Source organism: Zootoca vivipara, chromosome 15 (genome assembly GCF_963506605.1).
Source record: "Zootoca vivipara chromosome 15, rZooViv1.1, whole genome shotgun sequence".
NCBI classification, from domain to species: Eukaryota; Metazoa; Chordata; class Lepidosauria; order Squamata; family Lacertidae; genus Zootoca; species Zootoca vivipara.
The window spans coordinates 24,245,602-24,273,167 of record NC_083290.1 but is presented as its reverse complement, the minus strand read 5'-3'; the positions used below and the strand labels follow the sequence as shown (position 1 = coordinate 24,273,167).

At 47.5% G+C, this 27,566-nt stretch overlaps 1 protein-coding gene across 1 annotated transcript; it reads left to right on the top strand.

Moving 5' to 3' along the window:
* Positions 1 to 89: 89 nt before the first annotated feature.
* On the top strand, positions 90 to 27,566 carry OAF (out at first homolog). The gene is made up of 4 exons (XM_035140190.2): positions 90 to 1,040; positions 22,672 to 22,806; positions 24,519 to 24,699; positions 25,533 to 27,566. The coding sequence occupies exons 1-4, from the start codon at positions 789 to 791 to the stop codon at positions 25,805 to 25,807; spliced, it is 843 nt and encodes a 280-aa protein (XP_034996081.2). The 5' UTR covers positions 90 to 788; the 3' UTR covers positions 25,808 to 27,566.

Here is a 27,566-nt window from a genome sequence, read left to right as displayed (position 1 = left end):
GGAAGCCTGAAACCAACGGTGGCGGCATGTGCGTGCAAGTGCTAAAGTTCGTTCAACTTTTTCTTTCTTTCCACTCCAGTTTTATTGCTTTCGCATTCGCTCTCCTGCTGGGGTGGGGAGCTGCACAGGCGCTCCTGCCCTTTCCAAGGCGGGGGAGGCAGGCAGGGGGCGCATGTCTCTTTAAGGCAGGTCCCACGGCGGGTTGTTATGCTGGAGAGTGAAGGAAGTGACGGGGCGATTGAATGAAAAGGAGAAGAAAAAAAAGAGTAGAGAGAGAAAGAGAGAGCGAGAGAAGTAAGTAAGGGGGAGCTTGGAAGGGGAGAGAGAGGAAGGAGAGGCGAGGGCCGGCCGGCAGCAGGAACAACGGGAGCCGAGGCGAGGGCAGCAGCAGTCAGCATCCGAGCACCCCTGGCAGCCGGGCGGGGCGGAGCGCAGCCGCAAGAGGACTTTCCCAGGAGTAGACCTCCCTCGCCAGCAGCCCATGCGGTGTCCGGCGGAGGGCAGGCAGCACCGCGAGGGACATCCAGGGGCTCGAGGGGGCGCCAGTGCAGGGGAGATTTGCCCCCGACGAGGGGATAAGGAGACGGCAGGCAGTCAAGCCAGGAGCCTCCGCCAACTCCAGGAGGAAAGTTACAAACTTTGGGAAAGTTTCTCTCCTTCTTCCCGGACGGGGCGGGGGAGCTGCGGAGAGCGTGATCGGGACTCCGGCCGGGAGGGGGGTCTCTCTTAGAGGGTGTTTGGATCAGTCTCTCTTCCCTCGCCCTCAATACCCCCACTTTCTGCTGGAGATGCTCTGCCAGGGAGGAGGAGGAGGAGGAGGCTGGCTCCGTTTCTTCTTGACGGCGCTGCTCTGGCCCCAGCCTTTGCCCTGGGTGGCCGCGGCGTCGGGGGCCCCGTCGGAGCTGCGAGTCCGCGTCCGGCTTCCCGATGGGCAAGTGACGGAGGAGAGCCTGCAGGCGGACAGCGGGGCGGACTGCGTCACCCTGGAGCTCCGCAAGGGCGACGGCACCCTCATCACCCTCACGGCCGACTTCAAACAGGTGCGGGGGCGCACGCGGGGGTCGAGGGGGGCACAGGAATTGTGGCTTGGGGGGGGGGCTTTTTTCTCCCCGCCAGGAAAAGGTGAGGGTCTTTCCTCTAAGGTAAGAGGATGAACGGGGGGAACCAACTGAAAAAGGATGGGGTTAATAGATACACACCCACCCACCCACCCAATATTCTGATATATTTAGCGCATTGTTTAAATTTTTAATCTCCCCCTTCCTCCAATGAGCTGAGGGGAGCATCTATGGTGTGTGCCCCTCCCTCTGTTTTATCTTCACAGCAGCCCTTGGAGGTAGGTGCATAGCTGTCAAGTTCTCCCTTTCTTTAAGGGAAATTCCCTTATGCTGAATAGGCTTCCTTACAAGAAAAGGGAAAACTTGACAGCTATGGGTAGGTCAGACTGAAAGAGTACTAGATATCTGAAGGCCTGAGGGGGGGAAGGAACTAATTCTAGTCCTCCCGATTTTATCCTGGTGGCCTTCACATCTCTGAGTGCCTTGCCTATAGTGACTGTGGGAGATTCATAGGCTCTGCAAGGATTTGAAGTGGTGCCTCAGTGAACTCTAAGCCTCAGTTTCTACCCACTAGGCTGAGGTGGACTGAGAGCTTTCAGAGGTGGGTGGGAAGTTTTAACCTCCAGGGTAAAGTGCAAGACAAGGGAAAGGAGCCAATCCCTTTGGTCGGAAGGCAGTAGGATCGACTTTATATGTGTCTAGAGGAGTCTTTGGCCTCATCCAGGAGGGCTCTTCTTACTTTATGTCTTATTTCTGAGAAACAGTGTGTTTCAGCTTGGAGATTGCTTCAAAGACAGCATCTGCATCTTTGATTTCCCAACCAATGGCAGAGGTGCAACGATCACATCTGCTCATAGTGTTCTGGGTTGTTTTTTTTATGGAGTTGGCTCCCAGACATCAAAGGCTAGTTCATTCATTGCACATGCATGCAAAAGCCACACGCATCACCAAAGCCCCCTCTCACGCCCTACGCCCTGAGATAGCTCACTCTCTCTGAATAAAGGGGGGTGGGGACCAGGATTTGGCCTGAGTAGCTTGAGGATATATCTAACATTAAACGTAAGTGCCCAGCTGGATCAGGGAAGTGGCCCATCTAGTCCAACATCTGGTTCCCACAGTGACCAACCAGATGCCTCTTCTGGAAAACCACCATGCAGGACCCAAACACAAGAGAATTCTCCCCTTCTGTGGTTTCCAGCAACTGGTATTCAGAAGCATTACTGCCTGTGGAGTAGAGCAGAGCGATCACAGCTAGTAACCACTGAGAGCCGTACCTTCTATGAATCTGTCCAATCCTCTTTTAAAGCCATCTAAGTTGGTGGTTAAATCACAGAGCCTAGGGCTTGCCAATCAGAAGGTCGGCGGTTCAAATCTCCGTGACGGCATGAGCTCCCATTGTTCGGTCCCTGCTCCTGCCAACCTAGCAGTTTGAAAGTACATCAAAGTGGAAGTCGATAAATAGATGCGCTGCTCTGGTTCGCCAGAAGCGGCTTTGTCATGCTGGCCACATGACCCGGAAGCTGTACGCCGGCTCCCTCGGCCAGTAAAGCGAGATGAGCGCCGCAACCCCAGAGTCATCCGCAACTGGACCTAATGGCCAGGGGTCCCTTTACCTTTACCTAAGTTAGTGGCCATCACTGCCCACTGCAGAAGTGAGTTCCAAAGTTTAACTATGTGTGGCAAGGTCCTTTTCCCCCTCTGTCCTGAATCTTCCAACATTCAGCTTCACTGAATTTCAATGAGACAGAAATTAACAGCTAATATGACTTTTAGAAGACATCTGAGGGCAGCCCTGTACAGGAAAGTTTGATGTCTTATTGAGTTTTTACAATTTGTTGGAAGCCACTCAGAGTACAAATAAAATAATAATAATAATAATAATAATAATAATAATAATAATATAAAATAATAATAATAACAGTGTTAGGAGAAAGACAGAAAAAACGTTTCTCTTTCCCCATTCCCCATCTTATGCATAACTGTATACACTTGCACCCTGTCACCCTTACTAGCTGTTTCTCTAAACTAAAAAGTCCCAAGTGGTGCAAGCCTTTTTTTTTGCAGATTTCCTTGAGGCAGTTGGTTGGCTGTTAGAAACAGAACTTCAGACTGGAAAGACCTTTGGTCTGACCCAGCAAAGTTCTCCTTATGCTCACTGAACTGCAAGAGATAGCATGCACATGTTTGAACAGAGACTGCATCTTACGGCTTCCATGTGCAACAGGCGCTTTCCGACCCACATCAGCTACTTGAAAATGAAGATCAGTCCTGATTGAAAGGCTCCCGCAATGGAGTAATCGCTGTGCGGTCAGTGACACAGCCCCAAACAACTGGCTCGCTTGTGCTCTGGGTGTGGGAGGCGAGGAGCATCTCTCTGTGCCCCAGCCATTGTTCTTTCCTTATTAAGCAGAGGCGTCTGTAGAGCCCTGCCTCCCCCCCAACCCAGCCCTGAACGGTCCACTGTCTGGAATATGGTCCCTGGTGTATTTTGCAGTGGCCTACATTACGCAGTGGAATGGAGCAGATCAAAGAGACTCCAGCCTGGGAACTCTGGTCACTGATATCTTCTCATGGAGGGAGAAGCTTGCAGGATGGGTGGAAGGGTAGGAGTGTTTATAGAGGATCTTTAACTGTGATTTCTGGCATTAGGCTTGCAGAAAGAGAGGGGAGTGATCCCATGCAGGCCTCCACAAAGTGATGCACCATGCAAAAGCCTCTTTCCCCCCTTGTTTGTGGAGGGAGAAATCTCAGATGGATAGGGTACAAGAAATAAACTGTTGTTGTTGTTGTTGTTGTTGTTGTTGTTGTTGTTGTTGTTGTTGTTGTTGTTGTTGTTTTGTGCTTTGGAGCAGGCAGACTTTTGCTCCAAAGTCCAGTAGGCAATAGAGAACATTTCTCCCTTCAGCCTCCAAGTTTTCCTGGCAGGGGAGAGTTGCAGGGAACCCAAATTAGGACCAGCAAGTAAACCAAAGCAAGCTGTGGGGGCTCCCCTCTGCTCCACCACCACACTGTAATCCCAGGTCCAGGTCCTAACTAGATCTGTGTCAGCTTAACACAAGGGATGAGGAATTCACAGGCTGTTGTTCGACTCCAACTCACATCATCCCTGACCCATAGCTGTGCTGGCTGGGGCAGATGGCAGCTGGAGATGCAGAGAGTCACAGATTCCCCCATCCCTGCCTTAAACAAAGCAAGTTAGGAACCAGATATGGAATCTGGAGGTGGAGACGTAGCTGGGAAGGTGCAGTGAGGGAGTGAGACTCTGCCTGGGTGGAATATAGATTCAGGGACCTTGCCCCATGTTGTAAGGTGGGCATCCCCATCCAGGTGCCTTTTGGACTTCAGACCAATAGCTCAGTTGGCTAGAGCATGGTTCTGATAAAGCCAAGGTTGCAAGTTTGATCCCCGAATGGGACAGCTGCATATTCCTGCATTGCAGGGGCTTAGACTAGATGATCCTCAGGGTCCCTTACAACTCTATGATTTTCATGATCCCTGCCCATGGATCATGCAGACTGAGGCTGGTGGGAAATATAATTCAATATATGGAGGGTAACTGGGTGGCAAAGACTGTTTTAGACAGTCCTGCTCTACAGAGCAAGCCAGACCAGCTCTGACTAAGTTTTATTTTATTTTTTTGCAGCTTTCTAAGTTTCTATCTCTCACATTCAGCTTTTTTTACTGAGGAGAGATTCAGCTTCTTTAGCTAGAGATGCAGAGGACTGAACCTGTGAGCTTTCCCATGCACCATACGTGCTCTGCTGCTGAGCTGTGGCCCTTCTCTAATTGTGTTTAACCTCCTTTTAAAAGCATCCTGGGGCTATGGGTTCCACTGGTTAACAGTGCATTGTGTGAAAGCAATGTCTTTTCAACACCTTGAATCTCCTGCTGTAGCTCTCACCAAGATATGGTCCTTCATAAAATTAGCCTCTTTAGGTGCCATCGGTCCACTGAGCTTAGCACTGTCTAAACTGACTGAAAGTGGATCTTCAGGGTTTTCAGTCTGGAGATGCTGGGAGGTGAGCCTGTGACCTTCTCTGTGCAAACTATGTGCTCTGCTGCAAAAATAAAGCCCTTCTTTGCAAGAAGAAAGTCTGATAAACACAGGGGTGGTAGTGGGAAAGAATGGAAGAATGTGCCTGATTATCGTGTTCTGTTACTTTCTTGTCCTTCCCTGTTGAGGTTTAGTAGGTCCTGCCTTACTGGTTGCAGGATGTCAGCTGAAGTGGAATTGAATGCTGAATTTAACTTCCCCCAAATCTCAGTTTTCATTTTGTTGACAAAAAAGGAAGTTCCTAGCCCTTATAACTGTGAATATGCTAGAAAATGTGCTGGCAGTGCTTGGTGAATTCAGAAGCCAGAATTCACCAAGCACTGTTGGTTAATTCATCCCAGGAGATTTATTAATAACCTTTTGCACTGTCAAAAATTGCCTAGAATAATGCACATGTTGCTTCTCCTTGTTCTGTCACCACAAGAACCCTGCAAATTGTTTAAGCTGAGAGAGATTCACCAAAGGTTTCTTGGCCAGCTTAATGATTGAGTGAGGATTTGAACCTGGGTCTCACTGGGCAGCCTAGTCTGACACTGTTACTGCAGTACACTGGCTATCCTAGGTCAGGTCTTGCCCTTCCCTATGACTAGCAAAAGAAGAATTAGACAATGGGGTAAAGAAAAGTCTATTTATGGGAGGGCGAAGCCTCCTCTTTCTTTTGTATCTATAAGAATCTTATGTTTAATCCTTGGCCTCCCCCCCCCCCCCCCCGCGACAAATTTGGAAATATCCTTTTGCCATCTTTTGAGGCAATCATCCTTAACCACCCTCCTAGACCTTAAATTATATTACGAGGCTGCATGTTTGGTTTGGATCAGGGACTGGATAAAACTGGAAAAGGAAAAAGCATTAGATTTGGAAGGACATGACAATAGATAAAGATGACATGCATACTTATGGTATGGGAAAGGGAAAGTACAAAAGGATTCTACAATCATATAATTAGGAAATCATTAATGAGAGTGTGGAAAAGATACAAGGATTTATTAGAACAAAAAACACCTTGGTGGCTATCACCAAAAGAAGCTTCATTACTCAAACCGCTTGGCAAAAAGGGAAAGTGGCCTACATATAGAGATTTATTGAAAGACCAAGAAAGAAAATGGAAATTAAAAGACTATGAAGAAATTAAAGATCATTTTCAGAGTTTGTTGTGTTACAGACAATTAAATGAGATGTTTAAGGAGGATAAAAGAAAACGGGTTTACAGTAGTTATACAATTTCTAGGTTTCAAAATGAGGTTATAGAAGAAGACGTGAAACTACTGAAGAAAGCATACAGCATTCTGCTAGAATGGGAAACGAGACGAGGAGGTCAAATCGGTTGTGATTAAATGGGCGCAAGATATAGGATATAATATACAATTTGAGGACTGAGAAAAATTGTGGAAGGGAGATTTTAAATTTACAGATTGTTCTCTTTTGAAAGAGAGCTATATGAAAATGATGTGCAGATGGCATATTACACCAGTAAAAATGGCACAAATGTACAAAACCGGGACAAACATTTTTTGGAAATGTAAATAAAAAGAAGGTACTTTATATCATTTGCAGTGGGAATGTAGAGAAGTAAAAAAAAAGAAAAAGGGAGATGATATATAATGAATTGAAAAAGATGTTTAAAATGACATTTGTAAAAAAAAAACAGAAGCATTTTTGTTAGGGATTCTAGGACAAAACCTGCCAAGGAAAACAAAGAAGTTATTTATGTATGCTACAACAGCAGCAAGAGTCTTGTTAGCACAAAGATGGAAGAATGAGGAAATCCCAACGAAAGAACAATAGCAAGAAAAACTGATGAGCTATGCGGAGTTGCCAAAGTTGACATATAAACTACGTGAGAAGGACAACTGTGACCTCAAAGATGAATGGGAACTTTTTACAAATTATTTTAAAAGACAACAAAAGGGCTTGGACTCCTTGGCAGGTTTTGAATAAACATCCACAATTTATTAGTAGAACACGTGATAGATAAGGCAATGATATGTACAATTTTATAACATGCAGAAAATAATATGTACAAACAAACCAAAGAGGGGAGCTGAGGGAAGTCCTTAGAGCAGGGGTCAGCAACCTTTTTCAGCCATGGGCTGGTCCACCATCCCTCAGACCATGTGGTGGGCCGGACTATATTTGGGGGGAGGGAATGAATGAAGTCATATGCCCCACAAATAACCAGAGATGCATTTTAAATAAAAGCACACATTCTACTCATGTAAAAACACCAGGCAGGCCCCACAAATAACCCAGAGATGCATATTAATGTAAAAACACGCTGATTCCCGGACCGTCCGCAGACCAGATTGAGAAGGCGATTGGGTCGCATCCGGCCCATGAGCCTTAGGTTGCCTACCCCTGCCTTAGAGGGGGAGAGGGGGGGAGAGGGAGGGATGGGAAGGGAGGAAAGCAGGGGGGGTTGTAATTGGCTATGTATTGGAAATTTATATTGTTTAAAAAATCTTTTTTCTCTAATAAAAATATTTTTTAAAAAAAAGAAAGAAAGAAAAGTCTATGTATAGAAAAGTAGAGCAATCAGGCACATATTATTAATTTGCATAGAATGATACAGGCTGGAGAATTTAGCTTTTGGTGTCACAGAATTCAGATTACTAATGTGCAGTGCACATATGTCATGATGAAATATCTTTGAGTAACTTGTGGTCCCTTATATAGCTTGTCTGCAAGTCCCTCAAATTGTCTGCTACAAGATAAGTAATAATGGAAAGCCCCAAAGAACCCCCCCCGCCCCCCAGAGAGGGCTACCTGCTGTGTTTCTGCAGTAATTCTTTCTTATCTCTGCTATGACCAGGGTGTTCTGGCCCACTTCTGGTGGGACCTCCTCCCCCACCCCCATTCTTTGTTTGGATTCTTTCAAAGAATGCAGCACCAGGTAGGCATGGCTATTAACCAGCAAGGCCCTTCAGCTGCCCTTAAGCAAAGGATCATGCTGAGAATTAATCAACACAAGTCAATTACGCCTCGACCATTGCTCTATAACTTTGACATACATGGGTGGACCATGCAGATCTTATTAAAAACAAGTAAACGAATGAGAGACGTGGCTCCTCTGCTTCATTGTAACTCAATTGTTTGTATTGTATATGCAAGTGGTGGAGATATATACTGTATGGAAATTGTAACGCCCTTAGGTCTTAGACCTGGCCATTTATTCTTTCTAAAGCACTGTGCACATGAATAGTACACTGTTATTGGTGACACTGTTATTGGTGGCAGTGGTGGTTACAAATGAGGCTTACCACAAAAAGTTGCAGCGTCAAGTTCTGCTTTCCCCCCATCCAGTTCTCATTTCTCTCCCTAGTAGCACCACTTTTCAGCATTCAGCTAGCCATCGGTGGCCAATGAGCATGCTCAGCCCTCATTGGACAGCTCCTCCTTTTAAGATTTCGCTTGTAATTTTGCATACTTTGGGATTCCGGTTCCTTGGGATTCCAGTTTCTTGGCTATCTAAGGCTCAGCATTTGGAGAATGGGGTCACTATTGGAATATACGCAATGGGGACTTCACAGAGATAATTCAGTTGTTCTTGTAAGCCCTGCCAATGGATCCAAAAAGACTTGTCTTTTATCTTGGGAAAGCAGATCCTTTCCTTGCACCTTTTGAAGCTTCCTCTGGTTTCACAATTTGCTAGAAAAACTTGGCATCTTGCTGCTTACACCTCCAGCCTCACTGCGCATATGGAGCTCATTATATGGTTCTCTGGGCGCCCACATTTATCAAGGGTTACAATCTGTGAGCCATGGACCCCTGACCTTTATTCCTTTATCGCCCTGCATTCCCAGATGTGAATGAGATCCCAATACTCCAGCCAAAATAGATGTAATGCAGGAAACCCATGATGATGTTCCACAGGGGCCATTTTTGAAAATTAATAGAAGTCATAGGGACTGGGACTACAGCACAGAAGGAAGAGGGTGTTAAACTCTTTCTTCTCCTCCCATTCTAAGCTGCTCTTTGCCTGATGGGGAGATAACCTACAAGACACGTACAATAAGGAGTGCCAGCTTGGCCCTGTGACCGTGAGTGCCTGAGACTGTGGGTGCCATGCAGTGTGCATGGCCCTGGCATCAAAATTTGTGGCTGCCTGGCCCCTTCATGGGGAATTTTGTGAGTGCTCAGGCATGCAGGGCCCCAGAGAGCTGGCACCTATGCATACAGTAGAAAAATAGGAAGCTGCCTTATACTGAGTGAGACTCATGGTCCATTCAGCAGCAGTGCAGGGTTTCAGAGCAGGGTTCTCTCCCAGCCCTGCTTGGAGCTGCTGGGTATTGAACCTGGGACCTTCTGCAAGCAAACCGGATGCTCTAATTGCTGAGCGGCAGCCCTAGTATTTAAGATCAAAAGATATTGGCGTTTGACAATCCTAAGATACCTCTAAACTTTCCTCTCTGGGGAAATGACAAAAAAAAATTGGGAGGAAGGGGGTGAGTTTAATGAGGAAAACAAATTGCATGGGGAAAGCGTTAAATGGCTTTCACACCAGTTTGACCTAGTTCGTTCTTCCCTCCAGTTACTGCTATTCTTTTCTCTTTTTTTAATGTAAGCAGGGATTCTTATTGCAAATCTCCTGCACCACATCTCATTTGGCTCTCAGCTGGGCAGACCCCCTCCCCCAAGTGTCCCTATTCTTCAGGGACAGTCCCAGATTTACAGAAGCCACCATGGTTTCTGATTTGATCCTGGAATGTCCCGTTTTTCCTTAGGATGTCCCTATTTTCATCAGAGAATTGTTGGAGGCTATGCAGTGGCAAAGGACTCTACATGCTCCGGCGCACTGTTGCTGCTTTGTATACTGAGTGGCCTGTAGGGAGGACAGGATCTAGGTCTCCACCCTGTTGATGAGCCCTTTCCAGGGCAGTCTCGAGCAGGTCACGTGCCCTGGCGCTGAGGGGCGGAGATCGCTCAGGCGCCCCCGCCCTCGCAGGGTGCAGCATGGCTTCCGCACGGCTTTGCCGCGCAGCATCCGGCCTTCCGGCCCCACGCCACTGGGACTCTACCTAGAGCCAGCCCTGGCCCTTTCTTTTAGATGCTGGATTTAAGAGCAGTCCTACTGAATCAGACCAATGGCCAGGCTAGTCCAGCATCCTGTTCTCACAGCAGCCAACCAGAGGCTTGTAGAAAACTCTCAAGCAGCACACGAGGACAACAGCACTCTCCCCTCCTGTGGCTTACTGCCTCCAACCAAGGAGACAGAGCAAAGTTATCATGGCTAGTAGCCTTTTCTCCTCCATGAATTTGCCTGATCCAGGTTGAGGACCATCACTGCCTCCTGTGGGAGCAAGTGCTCTAGTTTAACTATGTGTTGCTTGAATAAGTTCTTTCCTTTATCTGCCCCGAATCTAGTCTTACGAGAGACGGAGAAAAACTTCTCTCTCTCTCTCTCTCTCTCTCTCTCTCTCTCTCTCTCTCTCTCTCTCTCTCTCTCTCTCTCTCTAATTTTTATTAAGTTTTCTGTTTTACAATTTAAAATACTCCTTTTACATCCTTAGATATCAATGAGTTCCCTCCTTCTCTTTCCATGGTTCATTTTACATATCATAAATTCCTGCATATTTTACAAAAACTATACCATTCAGTATTCCATTATTGCTTCCATCAAAACATGTTTACACTGTTAAATATATCTTAATGCTGCCAGTGTTCTCAGCTGTACGCAATTATTTCCCATATATTCAATAAACGTTTACCAGTCTTCTTTAAATGTATGTTCTTCTTGTTCTCTTGTTCTATATCAGGCATCCCCAAACTGCGGCCCTCCAGATGTTTTGGACTACAATTCCCATCATCCCTGACCACTGGTTCTCTTAGCTAGGGATCATGGGAGTTGTAGGCCAAAACATCTAGAGGGCTGCAGTTTGGGGATGCCTGTTCTATATGTTAAATCTGCGAGTTGTGCATATTCTGTCAACTTAAGTTGCCATTCTTCTTTAGTTGGGACCTCACTCGTTTTCCATTTTGGGGGCTCACAAAAAACATAGGCCGCAGTCGTAGCATGCATAGAAAAACGTTTCTCTATCCACTTCCTCCATGCCATGAATTGGGGGGGGGGTTGCACTTGGTCATGTCACCTCTTATTCACCTTTTAGCACTGACTCCCCTGGGGATTCTCCTATATTAGATCCAGCCCTTGCCTTTGTGTCTGCCCTACACAAAGATATGTTCTTAGGCAGAGACAAGGAAAGGGAGGGTCCTTCTGGAAGAAAACCATGTGAGCTCTAGCATTCCCAGATGTTCGTTCTTTCCATTATCCACCCTTCCACACACAAAGAAATGCCATTGAATTCCACAGCACTGGTCTGGTTGCTCCAGAATCCTCTTTGGATCTGCTTAGCTGAACATGAGCGCCATTGACAGAAAATGGGTGGAGGAAGCTGCTGAAGGATGTAGGATGTAGCTTCCACAAACTCCCACCCACTTCGACTAATTTATGGAGTAGAAGGCTATCTCTCTACCAGTCATGCTCTGCCTGCACGGTTGGAAGGCAGTGATGCTTCTGAATGCCAGTTCCTAGAAACCACAGGAGGGGGAGAGGTCTCTTGCGCTTGGGTCCTGCTTGCAGGTTTCCCATTGGGGCATCTCATTGTGCATAGGATGCTGGACTAGATGGGCCATTGTTCTGATCCATCAGGTTCTTCCCACGTTCTAGGAGAGGTTTTCTGCAAGGGTACCTGAGGGTGGGCATCTGCAGGAAGAAGTTCTACCTTTGGGGAATACTGATTCTGACTCGGGTGAAGAACCCCTTTGCCATCCCAAAGCCTTCATTCTCTTCTGGGCAACAGCCTGAGGGCCGCATGCCAGCAAAGCCAGAGGCAGAAGAAGTGTGCTGCCAATGTGAATTTCACCTTTGTACCATAAGCTAGTTTCTACACACCACCTCTCTGTGATCCATCCAGGGTGGCAGAAGATGTGATCGGAGTTCAAGGACATATGCCAGGCAGGCAGAAATACTCGGGGAGCAAAGCAGTACCAGCAAGGGGGTGTGACCTAGGGGAAGGGAAAGTTCTGAGGGCCAGATGGAGCGGCCTCAGGCCCCAGAGATCCCCCACCTCCTGGTGTATGCCACCTTAATGGTTGAGCTGCTTATTCTTCTAAAGTTCTACAGGTTGGCCGCTGAAGTCCCCTGAGCTGAATCCGGCCCATGGCAGGTTTCCAGTTAGCTTTGGGGTTGCTGCCTGCTGTTTTTTCTTGGGTGCAGCCTGGATAAAGCTTCCTGTGTATTCTAAAGGTGGTATCTCTGCTTTTTCCAGCTTTGCGTAGCAGCCTAGCCCAGTCAGCGTAAACCTCATGCCAATTTCAAAACTGTACTTTGCCCCTTTTATAGCAGCAGAGAAGAGCACTTTAGCCTGGCTGCGTCCTGTTTGAGGAATTGAAAGTGAAAGAATTTCTGCAATCTTTGTGGCCTCCCACTACTCTTGACCTCAACTTGCGTTATCTTGGCTTGAGACTCTTCATTCATCCCAGAGAGGAGGGAAAGAGATGCCATCTAAGTGCTGGGAAGTGGGGGAGGGTCTGCAGCTCAAGCAGTGTTTAAAATTCCTAGGTGCTGGGATAGACTCCAAGGCACCTTTGTGGTGTAAAATTGCTGCGCCCTGGCCTGAGATCAATTCTTGCCATTTGTATAGCAGTTCAGGATCTTCAGCATGTTTGTAATCCTTGCAACAGTCCTATAAAGTACAGGTGAATTGAATCCTTTTCGGCTTGAGGGCCACATAACCTTTTGGGTGACCTTCCAAATGCGCGCGCACACACACAACACACACACACTCCTCTTGATCCTCTATCCAGGCAAAAAAGAGGCATTATTGGAGTTCCAGTGCACATTCCAGGCTGACAGAACCACTCAAGGAGAATGTGAAGCAGGGCTGGTGAGGGTGTGTGGCCTGAGGAGGGAGAGGGTGTAGCCCAGGAGGGGGCACGGTCTAGGGACAGTCTCTGTATGTTGCAAGTGAGGGCCTCCACTCCAGCGGAAGAGCATCTTATCAGGAGGCCCCATTCTGCATAATTTAGGAACTGAATTCCCTCCCGTTATACCCTCCAACATTTCTCCGATGAGAATAGGGACATCCTATTCAATAATAATAATATAATTCTATTATTTCTATCCTGCCCAACTGACTGGGTTGCCCCAGCCACTCTGGGTGACTTCCAACATATATAAACACAAACTTAAACATTTAAAAAAACAAAACTTCCGTATACAGGGCTGCCTTCAGATGTCTTCTAAAAGTTGTATTGTTACTTATCTTCTTGACTCGGGGGGGGGGGTCGCATGACTCTATACCCTCCAACATTTCTCTGATGAGAATAGGGACATCCTAAGGAAAAGCAGGACATTCCATGATTGAATCAGAAACTGGGACAGCTTCTGTAAATCCAGGACTGTACCTGGAAAATAGGGACACTTGGAGGGGCTGTGTTAAGTGTTAGGCAGCCACTATCTCTCTTGCTTTTTTTTTTTTTGGTGCCTACTGGATATCATCCTCTTCCAAAATGCCTTTTAAGTAGAGATCTTTCCCAGTCTGCATCAGCATGGGGATTGTTTTAAAGGTATTTTATTGTTTTGTTGCTTGCTGATGACACACTGGGCTACTTAAGAAGGGTGGGTTATGAATCATAATAATAATCATAATAATGCCTGCATGGTAGTTTAAGGTAGCGATGGAAATCCTGTGGCCATTTAGTTGTTGATGGACTACCGTATAACTAACTCCCATAATCTCTGGGAGGTTATGTATTTATTATTTTTATTCCATTAAATGTATGCACTCTCCTTAGTGGTTAAAAAAACCCAAAACTCTCCTAGTGGTTTATCATGAAAAACACACCAATTAAATTATTGGTAAAAACACTTAAAAAAAAAAGACAACCCAACCATTTTAAAGCATTCAAAAAAATTAAAATTGGCATTAAAGTAAAAAACAAACAAACCACAGATTAAAACATACATAAACATTCTATGTATCTTTGTAAAGGTAAAGGGACCCCTGAACATTAGGTCCAGTCATGGACGACTGGGGTTGTGGCACTCATCTCGCTTTATTGGCTAAGGGAGCTGGCGTACAGCTTCCAGGCCATGTGGCCAGCATGACTAAGCCGCTTCTGGCGAACCAGAGCAGCACATGGAAACGCCGTTTACCTTCCCGCCGGAGCGGTACCTATTTATCTACTTGCACTTTGACGTGCTTTCGAACTGCTAGGTTGGCAGGAGCTGGGACCAAACAACGGGAGCTCACCCCGTCGCAGGGATTCAAACCGCCGACCTTCTGATCGGCAAGCCCTAGGCTCTGTGGTTTAACCCACAGTGCCACCCACGTCGGATGTATCTTTGTAGGCTTGCCTAAACAAAAATGTTTTAGCAGGTGCCAAAAAGTGTACAGTGAAGATTCCTGCGTGATGTCAATAGGCAGGGAGTTCCAAAGTTTCTTACAACTGTGGAATGGGCATTATGTGACTGAGGCAGATGGGAACCCAACAACATCTTGGACCACAGTTTCCCCATCTCTGCCTTAAAGCTTGCCTGCTTCTGTGTGAACCTGTTCATTTGCTGTGGTCCTCTTTGCACCATTGCTCTCTGAGAGGGAAAAGAGGCAATTTGGGATGCACAACGAGGCGGTCCGGAAGTTTCAAGGCAGGTTCTCAGCAGGAATAAACCTGGTGACGTTAAACATTAGCAAATTTATCACACGGTTATTAAGGTATATATTTCCTGCAGGCTGTGTTTGAGGGCAGGCAGGGGCACAGTTTGGCAGAATATTGCTTTTGTTATCCTGTGGAGCAACCGTGCAGATCGACACAGGGTTGCATTTTAATTAAGCACATCTTTTAAAGGGGGGGGCAGCTTTCCGTAGGGAACATTTTGAGTTCAAATAAACTTGAAACCTGAAAATGGTGTTGCTGCTTGGAAAAGTGGTCCCCCAAGGCAGGGGTCATATCCTGATCCTTCAATGGCAATGAATTTCTTGGTGTCCTTGTGTCTGAACCCTGTTATCTCCAGTTTGGGCGTGTGTGAGAGAGAAATTATATCAGATAGGACCTTGTTTACATCTAATGTTAAGCCCATGAATGAGCAAACATGCAAGACGTTGGAGATAGGACCTCAAGCCATCCCCCCCCCCTGGGTCATTTTTATGTTGTGCTAAGCCATGGTGTGGCTTGGGGTGTATTGTCCAAAACCTGTTCCATGGTTTAGCTCTCCCAAATCACAGTGTTCAAAGATCCTCCAAGGATCATTTAGTCCAACCTATGCAATTCAGGAACCACAGCTAAAAAAATCCCTGATAGATGGCCATCCAACCTCTGTTTAAAACTTCTCCACTGAGGTAATCTGCTCCACTGTTGAACAGCTCTTGACATCAGGAAGTTCCTCCTAATATTTAGTCAGAATCTGCTCTCTCATAATTTGAATCTGCTGATTTTGGACACCTGCTCCCTCTGGAGCAGGAGAAAACAAGCTTGCTCCATCTTCCACGTGAAAGGCTGTCACAAGGAACAGGCTAGGCATACCCAACTCCCTCAACTGTTCCTCATAAGGCTTGGTTTCCAGACAGTTGGATCATCTGGTCACCCACCTCTGCACACATTCCAACTTGTCAATGTCCTCCTTAAACTGTGGTGCCCAGAACTAGACACAGCAAGGTGTGGTCTGACCAAGGCAGAATAAAGTGGGGCTATTACTTCCATTGATTGGGCACTATGCTTCTTTTGATGCAGCCTAGAATAGCCTTAGCCTCCCCACCCCCACCCCACCCCCGGCTGTATCACACTGTTCACTCGTGTTAAGTTTGTGATCTACTAAAACCCTCTAGATCCCTTTTACGTGAACTGTTGTCAAGCCAGGTGATTCCCCCATCCTATATTTGTGCATCTGGTTCTTCCTGTCTATGTTTAGAATGTTACATTTGTCCTTACTGATATTCTTTTTGTTAGTTTTGGCCCAGTTCTCCCATCTATTAAATTCCATTTGAATCCTGATTCTAGCTTCTGAGGTGTTAAGTACTCCAAGTTTGGTGTCATCCACAAATTTGTTGAGCATCCTCTCTATTCCTTCATCCAAGTCATTTATAAAGACATTGAACAACACTAGGCCTAGGGCCAGAACCCTGCAGCGTTCCACTTGTCCCTTTTTTTTTTACAGGGTGAAGTTTTATTGGGTTAGGACAGTTAGGGTTGCCATATGCCCTCCTTTTCCAGGACATGTCCTCTTTTTCATGCGTAGTCATAACAACCCACGGTTAAAAGTAGTAGTCGGAAAATGTATTCTCTTCTGCTCTTCAAAACATGGCAACCCTAACAGTCACAAGTCCACCAAACAGTAACAAATGTATTTATTTTTATTTGTTGTTTCATAAAAAATTATACAATGCTTGGTTGTTAAAAACAAACAAACAAACCCTCAAAGCATTTTCCAAAAGATAAAACAGTAAAATTAAGAAAAATTTACAGCCATTCTTTAAAACATACTAAAACGGGTTAAAATTACCTCCACTTTCTAAGCATCTGAGTGGGCTCGTTATGTTTTTAGCACAGAAAAGAGTTCAGTGAAGTTGCCTGCTTGAGCTCAATAGGCAGGGAGTTCCAAAGTTTAGGCGCTGCCACAGTAAATGATCAGGTACTCATTTAGTAGGTTTGGCCATGGCTACATCTCGTGGCTTGTCTGGGAGAGCTAAACCATTAGCCTGCATTCACAGAACATGTAAATTATAGGCTTTTCATGCAGAAAGCTCCAGGTTCAATCCTGGGTGGAGTTGGAAGAGATCCCTGCCTGAAACCCTGGAGAGCTGCTGCCAGACAATGTTGACAGCATTGAGCCAGGTGAATCAACAATCTGCCTCGGTATATCACACCTTCCTGCATTCTGGCTGCTCTCCTCCATTTCACATTTTGCTCTTTTTTCACCTCAATTCTCTCCCCACCCCCACCACACCAAGCTTAACTTATACACTCCAAAGCAGGCATCCCCAAACTTCGGCCCTCCAGATGTTTTGGACTACAATTCCCATCTTCCCCGACCACTGGTCCTGTTAGCTAGGGATCGTGGGAGTTGTAGGCCAAAACATCTGGAGGGCCACAGTTTGGGGGTGCCTGTTCCAAAGCCTCCCTAGCCCGCCCCCCCAAAAAACTTTCTGCTAAGTTTTACAGCCCGAAAAAGAAGCAAGCGCATCCTAAATTGCATGCCGCCCTGATTAGCGTACATTCCTAATTTACACACACAGCTATGGGTAGCAGAAAGTGGAGTTCTAGGCTGCTGAACTGTGTGGGGTTTTTAAAGTGTTTGTGTTAATTAAATATTGGAACCGCAAATGCGTACATGGCTAGGTGCTCCTTTCGGATATAGAGCTATGGACCTGCCTTTGCTTTCGGTGCAACTAATTCTCCACGAAATCCGGAAACATTAGATGGTTAGCTTCTGAAGCCCACTCCCCGCTGCTTTTATCACTAGTGCCCCTGAATTACTTTCCAAAGAAGGATTTCCCAACAGCCTCCCTTTGGGAATCATACTGCGCAAAGAGTCCTTGAGTCCGGAACATCTGTGGGGGTGCTGATGTCATGCTGGAACTTGTTGTCTCTGCTGGGAAAGCTTCACGGAAATCCTTGGCCACAAACCCTGTCCTCCTTTTGCTTGGCCAAGAACTGACTCAGCGCTGAATCACCTGGTGTGTTTTTTTTTTCTGAAGGAAGGGAGTCAGGAAAGGGACCTCCCTCATTTTGAGGAGAAACTTTTTATTTTATTTTTAAGGAGCCTTCTCGCACTTTAGCAAATCTTTTGTGGACTGGAGTCAACTTCATTAGCTGCACGACTTTCATCCCAAATCGGCAGCCTTGCAGTGCATTCCTAACCAATTCTACTCGGAAGTAAGTCGGTGGTATTCAGTGGGGCTTACTCCCAGGAAAGTGGGGTTAGGATTGCAGCTGTATCACTTGCCTGGGGATGTCAACACATCATATATTTAAAGCACCCTCCCCTCTTAAAAAGAAATAAGAATCCTGGGAATTTTTATTATTATTATTATTATCGTGGACTTGTAGGCAGGAGTTGATTTGCACAATCTCCCATTTAAATGCAATCAAAATCTACCAGTAATTGGCTGCAGCAGAAGTTGGGGGAAGAAGTAGCCAGAAGAGAAGGGAAGAGAAGTCTCTGGCTGGAGCCCAGTGCTGCAAGGAGGAAGGAAGCCTCATACTAGTATGGGAATGTTTGGGCACAAACACCAGCCCTGTCCCCCCTGAGTCTGGGCCAACTGAGCCATCAGAGCATGGTTTGTTTAGATAAAGATCTGGCTTTGGGGTTTAACACGCCAGCTTGGAATAATAAAAAAGGAAGCTGTTCTGATTTAGCTGATGGGGCGTTTTGAGAGGGAGGCGAGAATAGGGGTGCCTGAGTTGCACAGAGGCCTCCTAGCCAGCGGAAGTGAGCACCCAGGGAGTCACGGGGAAGAGCATGCAGGAGATGGGGGCACTGGGTGAAAGCAGGAAGGGCAGAGGGTGCCAGTGCTTTTTTTTTTTTTTTTTTGCAACTGACACCCTGCAATCAGCTCATCTGGGAGTAGGGTGGTTTGTGTGCCCAAGTGCTTCTGTGCACCTGAAATCCCATCTCTTCCTGTTTGCCATGCAATTGCTTCTTCCATGGAAGAGTCGAATGACACTGGGGGGTTGGGGTGGAAAAAGCCTTCCACAAGTCAGGCATGGTGACAAATCTGACACAGGGCCAGTTTGTTTGTTTTTGGCTTTCCTGCCTAGACCTTCCGCCAAAGAGCTGCTGGCAGTCTGCATGTTCACCTTTATCCTCACAATAGCCCTGTGAGGTGGGCCATTTGCTCTCTTTCAGCCTCACCTGTGATTGAACAGGGTTCTGAACTCAAGCCCAGCTCTCCAACCAGAAGATAGGGAACCTGCAGCCCTTCAGAGGCTGCTGGGCTCACAACTCATGAGTCCCAGCCAGCAGAGCCAGTCATCAGGGGTGATGGGGAGGTGGAGTCCAATGATGCCAGGAGGGCCAAAGGTTTGCCATCACCAGCCCACAGAGGCTGTCAGAGGCTCTCCAGCATTTCCGGCAAAGAAAGGTCTTTTGCATTTGCGTTTATATTCCCCTTTTTCCCCTCCAAGGAGCTCAAAGTGGAGAACATGGTTCTCCCACTCCTTGTTTAATCCCCACAACAACCCTGTGAGGTAGGTCAGGCAGAGAGACAGTGCTTGGACCAAGGTCACCCAGTCAGCTTCATGGCTGAGTGGGGATTTGAACCCTGGCCTCGCAGATCCTAGTCCCGTCACTCTAACCACTATGCCACACTGGCTTTCCAGCCCTACCTGGAGATTCCAGGGACTCGGGAAGAATCATAGCACCATAGAGTTGGAAGAGACTTTGAGAATCATCTTGTCCAACCCCCTCCAATGCAGGAATATGTAACTGCTGCACACGGGGATCGAACCTGCAACCTTGGTGAGACTGGCTTCTGGATTAGGCCATAAACCCATCTAATCCCAGCATCCCACTCTAACAGTGGCTAGGCAAATACCTCTTCTGGAACAGAATTCATTAATGTGTTATGGGGAATGCATCAACATGCTACCCGATGTGGTAGAGAGGGGGTTAGCTTCTCCTCCTTCCCTTTGGGGGTATCTTTTCCCTGGTTCTCCCCTTTTAACCCTTGTTAACTGTCTCCTTTCTCCAAGCCCTCCTCTCCAGTTTAGTGAAGATGCCGTCTGTGACCCACTCTGAGGGGCCTCCCGACTGCCTTTCCTTTCTACACCAGGCACAGGGGAGAGAGAGAGAGCGCTCACAGCCTATAAATCACCCGGCACACAGAGAGAGTAGATAAATATTTAGACTGGCTCAGTGGCGCTGCTGGGTCACCCGCTCGCTGGCGCGACGGGAACAAGAGTTCGCAAGGGCTGGGGAATGATTGGGACTTGCGAGAGAGTGAAGTAGCCAGCCGACGTGGGGCCCGGAGGGAGAACCACAGCTGAAAGCAAATAGGTTTGGGAGCTAAAGAGCTGGAATGTTGTCTGAGTGACTCCTCTCTTTCTGTCACAAGGGGGGTTTCACATTAGGGAGTTTCAGAGGTCACCCCCTCCACCAGGGAAAGGCTCGTGGACAGTCAGCTGTGTGACCCTCTCCGGGTTACTCCATTTCATTCCCCCCCTTCTCCCCCCACTCCAAATATTCAGCCAGGATTATGTGGCCACTGGGGCTGTCTACTCCCATTTCTGCCCACCCCCCTCTGATATTTGTACTTCTGCAAAACTGTGGGCTTTTCATGTGGATGGTCCTATTTTTGCTGCACTAGGAATGGCGCTCATGCTTGGACATTGGAAATAAAGGGAATAAGTGGGTGTCTGTTGTTATTTGAAAAGTTGTCTCAAAAGGCAAGTGTGGGGAGGAGCCCCTGGGAGTAGAATTGGCAACCTTGCATGGAGGATTGCCACATCTATCAAACCAGCAGAGCTGCAGTTTGGAACAGCTTTCTGGGCAGTTTAATATTATTTGGACTGCTCCAGCCCACCCAGCTTGGACATTGCACCCTCCCAGAAAGGAAGGGGCCCCCTAAACAGTGAACATACGGAGCTACCTTACCTGTAGCTCAGCATTGCCTACACTGACTGGCAGCAGCTCTCTAGTGTTCCAAGCAGGAGCCTCTCCCAGTCCTACTAGGATTGGACCTGAGACTTTCTGCATGCAGATCCCATCCTCTGCCACTGGGCTGTGGCCCTTCTCTGCAGCTTGAGTGCAGCACACACTGCCCACACTTTTCTAGGCTTCGCCCTAGAATGCATGAGGACTAGAAACATGGAAAGGGCTAGCTGCACCCTTCCCCCAAGAGAGCAGGGAAGGAGCCCAAAGAGAAGTACAAGCTTGCGAGAGAAGCTCTGTGTGCGTGTGCTTGGCATCGTCTCCTCTTCCCCATTCATCTTCTTCTGTGTTTTAAATGCATCCAGCCAACACCCAGCTCAATCCTGGGTCCAGCGTGCAGCTGTGCTGTCAGCTGTCTGGTCGTTTCCTGCATTGTCTGGCCAGCCTGTCGTACTCCTGGGAGGGGAAGACGGTGAATCAGCCTTGGAATGTATGCAGACAGACCCAGAGGTCATCCCAGGGAGAGAGGCTTAGCCAGAGCGGAGCTCAGTTCCTGAGCTCTGGGTCTTATAAAGGCAGGTGCCTGGAATGCCACACAGATCCGGGGGGGGGGGGGAGAGGAGCTAGGAGAAGGAGGCATCACTGTGCTAATTTAGTCTTCCAGGATGAGACTTCTTGTAGATAAGGGACTTTCTCATCCCGAAGGCCACATTCCCTTCTGGGCAGCCTTCTGAGGGCCATATGTCAGTGGTGGGCAGGTCCAGAAGTAGAAGTGGGTGGAGCAGCAGATGTAAAGTTGACCTTCCTACAGCAGGCTGGTTTCTACACACACACACACAAAGACACAATGCAGCCAGGCGAAAACACTCAAAGGGACAAACAGATTTATTTTATTGGAAGCAAATAACATGGAAATAAGCACTGAACTTGCACTATATTCCACCATAGTTTCAGAAGCGCCCTACACCTCGTGTGAAATCTCAATGTGGGACTTAGCTATTAGGGGACAGTTGTGGAAATGGAATAAACTGTCGTGTGAAGTTCCTCTCTACTGCAGTTTTGATATAATGTGTGCCACCCTAGTACCACACATTTGATCGGAATTGCTGCCCCAGGTGGAAGGATTTGTCCTGCGATTTGTTGGGGATGGCATCAATGTCATTTCAATCACCTGGAGATTTTCTCCTCTCTGTTCTCTCCCTGCTCCCCATACCATCTTCCTGTGGTGTGTTTCTACTTTTGTGGTTCAACAGCTGAGTGGCAGGCAGAAATTCAATAGTGTTTCCTATCTTCAAGCTGGGAAAAGTCCAGGGATAGAAACTGGCACAGGAGAGACCAGCATTCCCAGAATCTGTAGGTAGGGCTAGGAGAGAATCCTGTCTGAAACCATGGAGAGCTGCTGCTAGTCTGTGTAGACAATATTGATCTAGATCAGGCATCCCCAAACTTTGGCCCTCCAGATGTTTTGGACTACAATTCCCACCATCCCTGACCACTGGTCCTGTTAGCTAGGGATCATGGGAGTTGTAGGCCAAAACATCTGGAGGGCCGCTGTTTGGGATGACTGATCTAGATAGACCAATGATCTGACACATTGTAAGTCTGCTTCCTGTGTTCTCCTCTTTCTGTTTGCAGATTTGTTGCAGCTCAGACACAGTAAATTCCCATAATGGCAACCCATATTCCCTCCCCCTTGTCTTCTCTTGACTGAGGTCCTAGGAGAAACCCTCCTGCAGGCCTATATTTGGAGCCCTCCCAGTGAACTGTATAGACCCAGTTAATGCCTTAAGCAATGCCTGTGTGGAGTCTGAATTCTGCAGGCAGAGTTCAACAGACAGCACACCCTGGGCTCTGTGTCCAGCAGCAATAAGGTATCTGCACCCTCAGTGAATAGAAGCTTAGACAGATGGTTTACACAACCATGTCAAACTGAAACCAGGAATGTCTTTTAACTCTCCCCCTTTTCTCTTTAGGAGGTGAAGATTTTCCGAGCCCTGATCCTTGGAGAACTGGAGCGGGGCCAGAGTCAATTCCAGGCACTTTGCTTTGTCACCAGGCTCCACCGCAATGAAATCATTCCCAGTGAGTCCATGGCCAAGCTAAGACAGGTGAGAAGATGGAGGGATGGTCATTGGTTCTTGCATTTAGGGTGACCCTGAGGCACATTATTAGTCTTGTTTAAATTTACTGGTCCCCTTTCAGTGGAGCAGGGATCAATGTCCTAGGTGACTTTCAGAAAATAATTATGACAAACTAACCAAGATTTTCAAATGTTTGCATATTTACAGACATTTGGAGAGTGAATTAACTATGCACAACCCATCCTCATATCTCTCCCCCCCCCCCATTGGATTAGAACAGGCACGTCCAACAGGTAGATCGTGATCTACCGGAAGATCACTGGACATCTCATCTGTGGTAGATCACTGGCTCCCCCCAAAGAAGCTCAACAACTTTTGCTCCCCTAGAAAAAGCTCAACATGTGTGCCCTGCACCCCCCAAAACAGGGCCTTCCTCCATTCTAAAAAAGCCCAAGAACTTTGACCAGGACCCCCAAAACCTTCTTTCCTTAAAAAAAAAAGCTCAACAACTTTGACCTGAACCCCCCAAAAGGGGTAGATCACTGCCAGTTTTTAACTCTGTGAGTAGATCACAGTGTCTTGGGAGTTGGCCACCCCTGGATTAGAACAAATTCTGCTGCAGGCCAGTATTAGAAGCCCTACCTGGGCACTGTGTATAGCCCTGCTGAATAAGCCAGTTAAGTCAGCGCCTAGATGGAACCTGCACACAGGTGTTCATGGTTCATCACAGCAGGGGGAAGGGGGAAGAGAGAGGATTTTCTTGGTGGATTTCTAGGCCATAAAGCCATAGCTGTCAAGTTCTCCCTTTATTTAAGGGAAATTCCCTTATGCTGAATAGGCTTCCTCACGAGAAAAGGGAAAACTTGACAGCTATGCAAAGCTGCTGTTTCCATAGAAAAAGGCTCTGCTGTGGATCCCCATTAATCGCACTTCAGAGCCTAACAAAAAAGTTGCATGCAATAGAAACCCAACCAGCTGCTTTTGTCAAGTGAAGGCAACTTTGCAAGGAATGGGATTAGGAGTGGAGAAGCAGCAGCACAGGAATGCTTAACCCTTTCCCCCACGTCTCCACTCCAGCTTTATCTCCCCAAGCAATTTTTCTCTTTACAACATCCAAACACGCAGTTGTCCCTCTTGAACACGTGCTTGGAGACCCACGGAGGGAAAACCAGCTTGGGGGGGGGCGGGATTTGGAGCAAAGAAATTGCAGGCAGAAAAGGGGAGTTTTACCCTTTCCCTCCCGCCACCTTTGCAAAGTTGTGTGGTCCCAGCAAAAAATAGTTTGGTTTATTGTGTGGCGTGAACCAAGGCAAGATGACATCCTTCCACTAATTCAGCTATATCATAACTGAATTTGAATTAAGGTTGCAAGTGTTTCTAGCAAACAGGAAAGCTTTTGAGTAATTTCCTTGATTTTAACACTTACTATTTTGGTCAATTTAGTATATTTGTGTTAATGAAGAGGCAGTTAGATTTTTATTTAATAATACGTCTTCCCCCCCCCCTTCCCAATTGTTGCCTCATATTTCAGTGCTGCTTTTTAAAATGGTAAACTGCTGTGAGTTTTAGGGGAGCAGACGATGAACTATTTATGCCTGTGTGCTTCTATTCATTTCTGGTAGTTAAATACGCAGACCGACCCCCAGCGAAAAACAGCTGTTGGGTTTTAAAATGACACCGGTGATAGGAAAGCTGATGAGACTCTTAAAAGCTCTCTCCGCTGCTTTCTCCCTGGCCAGAAAAATCCACGGACTGTGCGGCAAGCCGAAGAGGTGCGTGCCCTTGAGCATCTCAGCATGGACGTGACTGTCAACTTCAGCAAAGGGGCTCAGCTCAGCTCCCACATCCACAACGTCTGTGCAGAGGCTAAAGAGGCCATCTACACCCGGGAAGAGGATGTGAAGTTCTGGCTGGAGAAAGGTAGGTGGCGCCATTCCCATTTGACATCTTCCTTCTGCAGCAGTGATAGTGGAGAATGGCAAGAATAGCTAACGTGTGCCCCCCCCCCCAGATGTTGCTGGACTCCAACTCCCATCAGCCCCAGCCAGTGTGGCCCTCTGGTCATGGAAGAAGCATGGGGAACCTGGTTTGAGGAGTCTGATGCAGAAGGTAGCAAGCAAGAAAAGGCACCTGGGAAGCATGGGTGGATTTAGAGCAAGCATGGCCAAGCTTGGCCTTCCAGCTGTTTTGGGACTCAGACAGCTGCCCTGGACACAGAATTGACCTGCGCCTCCATGGACAGCTGTGAATCCAAAATGACTCCCAGGCTGCACAGGGGCACAGTTACCCCATTCAGGACCAGGGAGTCCTCCACACCTGCCCGCCTCCTGTCCCCCACAAACAGGCCTCCAACCGCCTCCAGGCACTCACAATAACTTCCCTTTTTCTCTTTCCATGGTTCATTTTACATATCATGAATCCTTGCATATTTTACAAAAACTGTACCATTCAGTATTCCATTATTGGATCCCTCAAAACTTGTTTACACCATTGAATTTGTCTTGATGCTGCCAGCGTTTTCAGCTGCACGCAATTACTTCCCATATATTCAAAAAACATTTGCCAATCTTCTTTAAACATATGTTGTTTTTCTTCTCTTCTTATTCTTATTAACAACTCTCAGCACCCTTAACAAGCTGCAGTTCCCGGGATTCTTTGGGGGAAGCCGTGACTGTTCAAAGAGCTATCGCAGTGCTTGGATGCGCAGTGCTTGGCACGGGAAGTGACTTTCTGTCTTTGTGGCTCTCTTTCAGGTGTGGACGGCTCCATGTTTGAGGTCCTGCCCCAGTCGGCTGACCTTCCCAACTTGCAGCGGTGCCGCCTGTGTGCAGATCGCTGGAGGCCCTGCATCTGCAGCTATGCGCTGAGCATCGAGTGGTACCCCTGCATGCTCAAGTACTGCAAGAGCCGCGATGCTGCTGGGAAGGTCTCCTCCTACAAGTGTGGCATCCGCAGCTGCCAGAAGGGCTACAGCTTCGACTACTACGTGCCGCAGAAGCAGCTGTGCCTTTGGGACGAGGAGACCTAGCAGGGCGCCCAGGCAGCCATTTTGTCCCATCAGTGCTTCCCTTCCACCTCCTTTCATGTGGCTCTGGGTCGCTCTGCCAAGATGGCTGCCTAGGAAAGGAGGGGAGGTGCAAGGCTTGGAGGGGAGGGGGGGCACCTGTTCAGGACTCCATTTTATGAAGCCTTTGTGTGGGTCTGCCCAACTCCTTTTCTACCCAACTGCGAACTCCCTCGGACTTGGGGATATAGGCCACATTTGACTATGACCTTGCCTAAGAAGATGGTGAGCTGTTGGCACAAGGACGTGCTCTAGGGCAGAGTTGGGGTTGTTGAAGCCTCAGGACCAGGCCCCTCATGCACCGTTTGACCATTGGCCCTCTTGAATTCTTAAGGACCTTGACAACCCAGACTGAAATGTGACCCACTACACTGTTTTTGTATCACCAAGAAAATTGGGGGGAAAGGACAGAGGCTCTTCCTTGACAATCTTCCAGAAGGAATATGAGGCCAGAGGAGTAAGGAGGCCCCTCCAAGCACCAGACTTTTATGGGTGTTTAATCTGCCCGGTGGTGGTCGTGTGGGGCTTGAACCTGTGGCCTCCATATCAAAGCTCTTGAACTTGAAGAGCGCCCTGAAACTTGCTACCTGGGTCAACCAGCAGAAGGAAACGAGCAGCCACAACAAGACGGCTGTTCTACGTTAAACACGCAACACTCATGTGATGAGGCATCAGAACTGGTGTCTAAGTGTGGTGTTTCTGCCCCCTGCTCCTTTCGCATAATGATGGCAGGAAGATCGCAGAATAACAGGATTGACACCAACCTCAGAAACAATTCATCACATCTCCTAAACAGCAGACCCCTGCAGCAACCAATGCTTGTTATTCGTTTCAGCAGCATGGCTGTACCAAGCTATACCAAGCCCCTTGATCAACTGACTGGCTGAGGTGGAAGAGCATCACTGAGACCTGCCTCTCGATCCCAATTGGCTGGTTCATTCAAGAGACCTGTCTCTCGTTCCCGGTTGTTCCTCCCAAGGAGGAGGGCACACCAACCAGGTTCCAGTTAGAGGTACTTACTCTCCAATCTTGCTAGCATCTGTCTCCCAGTGATTGAGGATCAATGGGCAACTAGGAACCAAAGCAGGAATGAGAAACCTATGGCCATCAAGCAGGGGCAGTAGTCAGCAATGGCCAACAAAATCTGCAGGACCGCAGGCTCCTCATCCTTGCAGTATAGGAAAGTAACCCTGAAGATGTCCCAGATGCCTGCAACTCAAGGGTAGCCAGCATGGTTTGGACTCTAACTCCCATCAACTCCTGCCAGCATCACCAATGGTCAGGGATCATAGGTGCTGTAGTGCAGCAGCAGTTGGACAACCATAGGTGTCATCCGCCTACATCCTGAGCTAACAGGTGCCAATGAGCATTTCACAGGCTTAAGCACTATGGTTCTGTTTTGAGATCAGAAAGCAATGTGCCTGTGCATTTCTACATGATGCAATATCCCCAAAATGTGTTGGGATGAATTGATGACATTCCCCAATTTTGAAAGAGACTCTATTGATCAAGCCAAGGGGAACAAAGTAATATGGGGTGACCCCTGTGCAGCATTGGTGTCAGAAGTGGCCCAAGCTACAGGAGTATGCGGGCATGCCCAGGCATGAAGGAGAGAGTCTGGTCTAGCTGTGGTTCCTGCATTGTAGGGGATTTGGACTACTAGCTGACCCTTGGGATCCCTTCCAATTCTATGATTAAGGCAGAGAAACAGTCCCTCTATGCT